Source organism: Penaeus chinensis, chromosome 29, assembly GCF_019202785.1.
Source record: "Penaeus chinensis breed Huanghai No. 1 chromosome 29, ASM1920278v2, whole genome shotgun sequence".
Lineage (NCBI taxonomy): Eukaryota > Metazoa > Arthropoda > Malacostraca > Decapoda > Penaeidae > Penaeus > Penaeus chinensis.
The window spans coordinates 20,892,099-20,897,031 of NC_061847.1; the positions used below are offsets into that span (position 1 = coordinate 20,892,099).

The 4,933-nt window shown below is 38.4% G+C and overlaps 2 protein-coding genes across 2 annotated transcripts; one reads left to right on the top strand and one right to left on the bottom strand.

Moving 5' to 3' along the window:
• Positions 1-375: 375 nt before the first annotated feature.
• Positions 376-1,438, top strand: LOC125040879. The gene is made up of 3 exons (XM_047635651.1): positions 376-528; positions 670-951; positions 1,106-1,438. Exons 2-3 carry the CDS (start codon positions 674-676, stop codon positions 1,206-1,208), a joined length of 381 nt encoding a protein of 126 aa, XP_047491607.1. The 5' UTR covers positions 376-528; positions 670-673; the 3' UTR covers positions 1,209-1,438.
• A 2,235-nt stretch (positions 1,439-3,673) lies between these two features.
• LOC125040910 lies at positions 3,674-4,696 on the bottom strand. Its single transcript, XM_047635703.1, has 3 exons — positions 4,646-4,696; positions 4,245-4,527; positions 3,674-4,072 (listed from the first exon to the last, which is right to left on the bottom strand). The coding sequence occupies exons 2-3, from the start codon at positions 4,520-4,522 to the stop codon at positions 3,970-3,972; spliced, it is 381 nt and encodes a 126-aa protein (XP_047491659.1). The 5' UTR covers positions 4,523-4,527; positions 4,646-4,696; the 3' UTR covers positions 3,674-3,969.
• Positions 4,697-4,933: the final 237 nt, after the last annotated feature.

Sequence of the window (4,933 nt, forward strand, 5' to 3'; positions counted from 1 at the left end):
GTGTGTGTGTGTGTGTGTGTGTGTGTGTGTGTATACATCTTTACATACATGTCTATATATGTATGTATACGTACATGTGTGTATATATATGTATATATATACACATATATATGAATATATATTTATATATGTATATATATAAACATCTATATATAAGCACACACACACACACACACACACACACACACACACACACACACACACACACACATTCATATATATGTATATAAAGAGACAGAGTTATGTAAAAGTGAGAGAGATAGTTGCGGATACCGATACATAATCATATCAGCACAGATCCAGAGAGAAAGAGAGACCTAGACAACGTAACCTTCAATGATCTGAATTGTTGCCGAAATGAAATGATGGTCTTCCTCACAACATCCGGTTCGCCTTTTTCGAGGAGTTTCCGCGAAGGTAGTCGCTCTTTCACTCGTATATAAGAACCCACGAGACTCGGGCCAGGCATCAGTCTGCGGCGCCCGACCACGAGAACACGTCACTTTCACTTTCCGCTCCGCACACAAGGTGGAGTTTTGTTTTTGTTTCGTCTCTTTTTGGCGCGTTTTGCTGGAGCTGTTTAGTTTTTGTTTTTGGCATCTACCTTTCGTTTTTAGAGGAATTGTTATTCCTGATTTTGATGTTGGGTTTCCTTCGTTCTCTTTGCAGTCAAATGGCCTCCAACGCCCTCGCCCCCGTCATGTACCAGCTGCAGGAGAGTCTTCGCAACGTCGACCTCAGGAACTTCATCAACACCGACCTCAGCAACTGGCTCGGCAAGGTGGACTTCAAGACTGTGGGTTTCGTGGCTCTGGCGGTGTTGGTCGTCCTTCTAGTCCTGGACCTGTTCACCAAGAGCCCCACGCCCTATGGCAGGAGTCTGCTCTCCTCTGCGGCCAACGCCTGGGACAGCGTAGGCCAGACGGGGCTCAGCCAGTCTCTTCGTGGCAGGTCAGTTTTCAAATGAAAAAAAAAAAAAAAATCTAATTTGTGATGAATAGTAGAAAGATTAAGTGAATATATTTGGCACATCATTACTTACTGTTGTTTTTCAACTTGTGTAATATAATAATCAATTGATTCTAACTCGAATTCCTCAAAACAGTCGTTCGCTGGAACCCGTGGTGTCTGTCTTGGACGCGCTAGCAGAGGCATCGAAGAAGTGGGAGTCACCGGAAGACAGCGTTATGAGAAACAGGGCTTTGTAGGATACTCAGAAGCTGATGAAGGAGTCAGTTTATGTGTCAGGATTTAAAGTACAATAACACTGAAGGTCGGAGAGAGGAAATACAACTTCGTTACAAGCGTTTGTTTGCGGGCAAGCGAACTGTCTTGTTTCCAGCCAACATTGTTTGGTATTTCTTCTTTCCAAAATACTTACCCGTATTTTTCTTAAACTTATTTATTCATGTTTCTTTCATAAATGTGTTTAAAGTTACGTATATCTTGTATTTTTTCCTTTCATATTTTCTCAGAAAGCTCTGGCTGAGAAACACATTTAGTAACAGAAATACTAAAGCTTTAAAAGTAGATAGATAAATACAGTAGATAAATGCAATAAATAGAAGCTCTTTCACATACCCTCGCAGTTTCAGAGTATGTTGTCCCAAGACAACTTTGAACTCTTAGCAAAACCCTATACCTTCCTGTAAGTAAGGGAAAATCATGAGATCATTGTCAAACTTTAGATAAACGAGTAAAGGACTATTAGAAAGAAAAGAATAGTAGTACTCAGTTAAAAGGTACGAGAAAAGAAGGAGCACTGTAGTACTAAAATGAAACGTAAAAGAACGTTTAAGAATTTAGAGAAGGAAATTACGATACAAAAAGATGAAGGGGGGAGAAAATTTAAAAATAATGGAACAATAACCAGATAAAGTAAAACCAAAATAAGAGAGAGAGAGAGAGAAAGAGAGAGAGAGAGAGAGAGAGAGAGAGAGAGAGAGAGAGAAGAGAAAGATAAAGAGAGAGAGAGAGAGAGAGAGAGAGAGAGAGAGAGAGAGAGAGAGAGAGAGAGAGACAGACAGACAGACAGAGACACAGAAAGAGAGAGAAATGTAAAACAAAAGTATGAAACCAAACAATACAGAACACAAAACCCGTCACTAACTCCATCATCAAATCCAATCCTAAATACAAAAAGGAATCAAAGCTCAAAACTCAATCCCAGTAAAGAACTGAATACCCTTCTTTAGGACACCCAATATGATCATTTCTCTTTTACATAAAATCTTTTACTCGGTTATTTTTACACGCAGCCATTGGCCATGTCTTGATCATAAGCACAGTGCCTGCAAGTGTCTGCACTGACGGTTAAATGACGTCACGGAATTTGCTTTCACTTTCCTGGAAAAAAAGGGATGGACCCAAAAGTGTGCGCTGAAATGGAAAAGGGAAGAGCGAAAAAGGAAAAGAACTTATAATAATGATAGTAACAATACTAGTAATAAAAAGAGAGAGAGAGAGAGAGAGATGGAAGCGAAAGAGATGGAGGCAGAGAGAGATAGAGAAAGAAAGAGATAGAGAAGGGGAGGGGGCGGAGAGAGAAACTAATATCTCGACAGGTATTTCATTTTTGATATCTGTGTTAATAACTGCATCTCACTTTCTCCTTACTCTAACGTACAAGGTTACTCTCAACGGAAGACTGAATGTTGTGTCATCAACACTTTTCTTTTATATAATCTTTCTTATATCTTATATAATTGTTTTCTTATTATTTATATAATCTTTCTTACTTTTTATATAATCTTTCTTATTTTTTATATGATCTTTCTTTGCTTTTTACATAACCTTTCATTGTTTTCATTGTTTCCTTTCTTACCTTCGTTTATCATAAAATACAACAACAAAAGCAAAATGTATCTTATATTGTTGCTACGTAACATATTTCCTCACCGTGTATTTCTTCTATTGTGATGTTTGGAGTGAAATATACATTAATGAATGTGCTTAATTACAGTCATAATATATAAATCTAAGTCAAACTTAACATTGATGTCAAAAGAATGAGACTTAGATTTAAGAAGAAAATGAACGCTGACATTGTCCCAATTTTTTTTAGAATTATATATTTTTTTCTACAGCCGTTTAGAAAACGATATTATGATCATGATTTCATGTTCCATTTTTTTGCGCAACTGATAATAGGACTGAACGACACATCACTGTACATGTATTGATGAAATAAGCATGTATTGTTAGCAATACTAATGAGAATATTCTAATGGATAATAACTGATCAGATAAAAAGATGTTACATGATATCAAATCACTTTTCCATAGTTAGTCTTAGGTTTTAACTTCGTCTGTCGGTTAATCTTTGATACGAAGAAAATTAATAATCATTTTATGTGATATAATCTTCGAGCCACATCTAAGTTATATCATAAGAGACATATAGATATAACAGACATATAGGTAGAGATATGCAATACAAATGTATTACTACATGAAATATAGATATGGGAATGACTAAATCATGTCATGCAAAAACCAACAGTGAATAGACATATATTATGTCAGAGAAGCTTAAGAGAGAATATAAGAATGCCCACATGTAAAGATTTATATAAAGAGAGAAGCAAATTTGGTCATGCATATCATATCTCCCAATTTTACGTGTATTTTTCTATTCTTTTTAAATAATCTTGGGTGGGGTATACAAGATAGGTTTTAATTTACATTTCTTTATTGTCCATTCAACAAGTTAACAATACGACATATAAACGGAATAAATATGTTATGATAACATTATACAAAATAAAAACTAGCAACATAAACCTCAATAATCACAAATGATATAAAGGAATCGACATAAACAATACGAGTCTACAATTGTAGGAAACAACCTGGCTTGCTTGCCTGCAAACAAACGCTTGTAAGGAAATTGTACTCTGCTTCTCCAACGGCTTTTCCCAATTAGAATTCTGCATTCTTTACATCGGTGCCAAAATCAAAATTAGCGACTCAGAAGGCTCGATTTCTGACCACACTGTCCTCCGGCGCCTCCCACTTCTTTGCTGACTCCGCTAGAGAGTCCAGGATAGTCACCACGGGCTCCAGTGAACGGCTGTTTAAAGGAGTTTGAATAGAGCGATTAGATTAAGTAAATTCACAGTGAAATTCCCTTATATAATATGATGAGCATGGCAGTATGGAAATTAAAAATGTATTCAATTGCCTCGGCTAAATTAGTTTCGTTATTAATCAGTACAGTATATTTCACTCATTAAAGGACCGACCTGCCACGAAGAGACTGGCTGAGCCCCGTCTGGCCTACGCTGTCCCAGACGTTAGCCACAGAGGACACTAGGCTCCTGCCGAAGGGGGTGGGGCTCTTGGTGAACAGGTCCAGGACCAGCAGCACGACCAACGCCGCCAGAGCCACGAAACCCACCGTCTTGAAGTCCACCTTGCCGAGCCAGTTGCTGAGGTCGTTGCTGATGAAGTTCCTGAGGTCGACGTTGCGAAGACTCTCCTGTAGCTGGTACATGAAGGGGGCGAGGGCGTTGGAGGCCATTTTGGCTGCAAGGAGAGTCGCAGAGGTAATGCAAAACCAAAACAGAAAATTACACAACGTAAGAGGCGAAGACACAGCCAATAACCCCACCGTTCAATAGGACAGAATGAGTTAAGGGTGTACCTATTGTGCGCAGCGGAGAGGGAAAGGTAAAGTTTTCTTGGGGGTTGGGCGCGGCAGACTGACACCTTGCCAGTGTAAGTGTGGCCTTAAATAGGACTGGTCGAACGAAAGGAATCGCGAAGGCTACTCGGAAAGCGACCCGGATGTTGGGGGGGAAGTCCGTTACTTTTCCAGACTAAAGATATGCACAAATGTACCCAAACATATACATTCTACTCTGTGTGTGTCTATACATATCTATATTAATCAATATATTTACCTATTCAATTTATCTTTATATCAGTATAT

What these genes read in the sequence shown, in the direction of transcription:
- LOC125040879 (XM_047635651.1), top strand. Translation starts at nt 674, where the DNA reads ATGGCCTCCAACGCCCTCGCCCCCGTCATGTACCAGCTGCAGGAGAGT. An exon ending in AGCCAGTCTCTTCGTGGCAG is followed by an intron (nt 952 to 1,105) that starts GTCAGTTTTCAA and finishes TCCTCAAAACAG; the next exon opens with TCGTTCGCTGGAACCCGTGG.
- LOC125040910 (XM_047635703.1), bottom strand. Translation starts at nt 4,522, where the DNA reads ATGGCCTCCAACGCCCTCGCCCCCTTCATGTACCAGCTACAGGAGAGT. An exon ending in AGCCAGTCTCTTCGTGGCAG is followed by an intron (nt 4,073 to 4,244) that starts GTCGGTCCTTTA and finishes TCCTTTAAACAG; the next exon opens with CCGTTCACTGGAGCCCGTGG.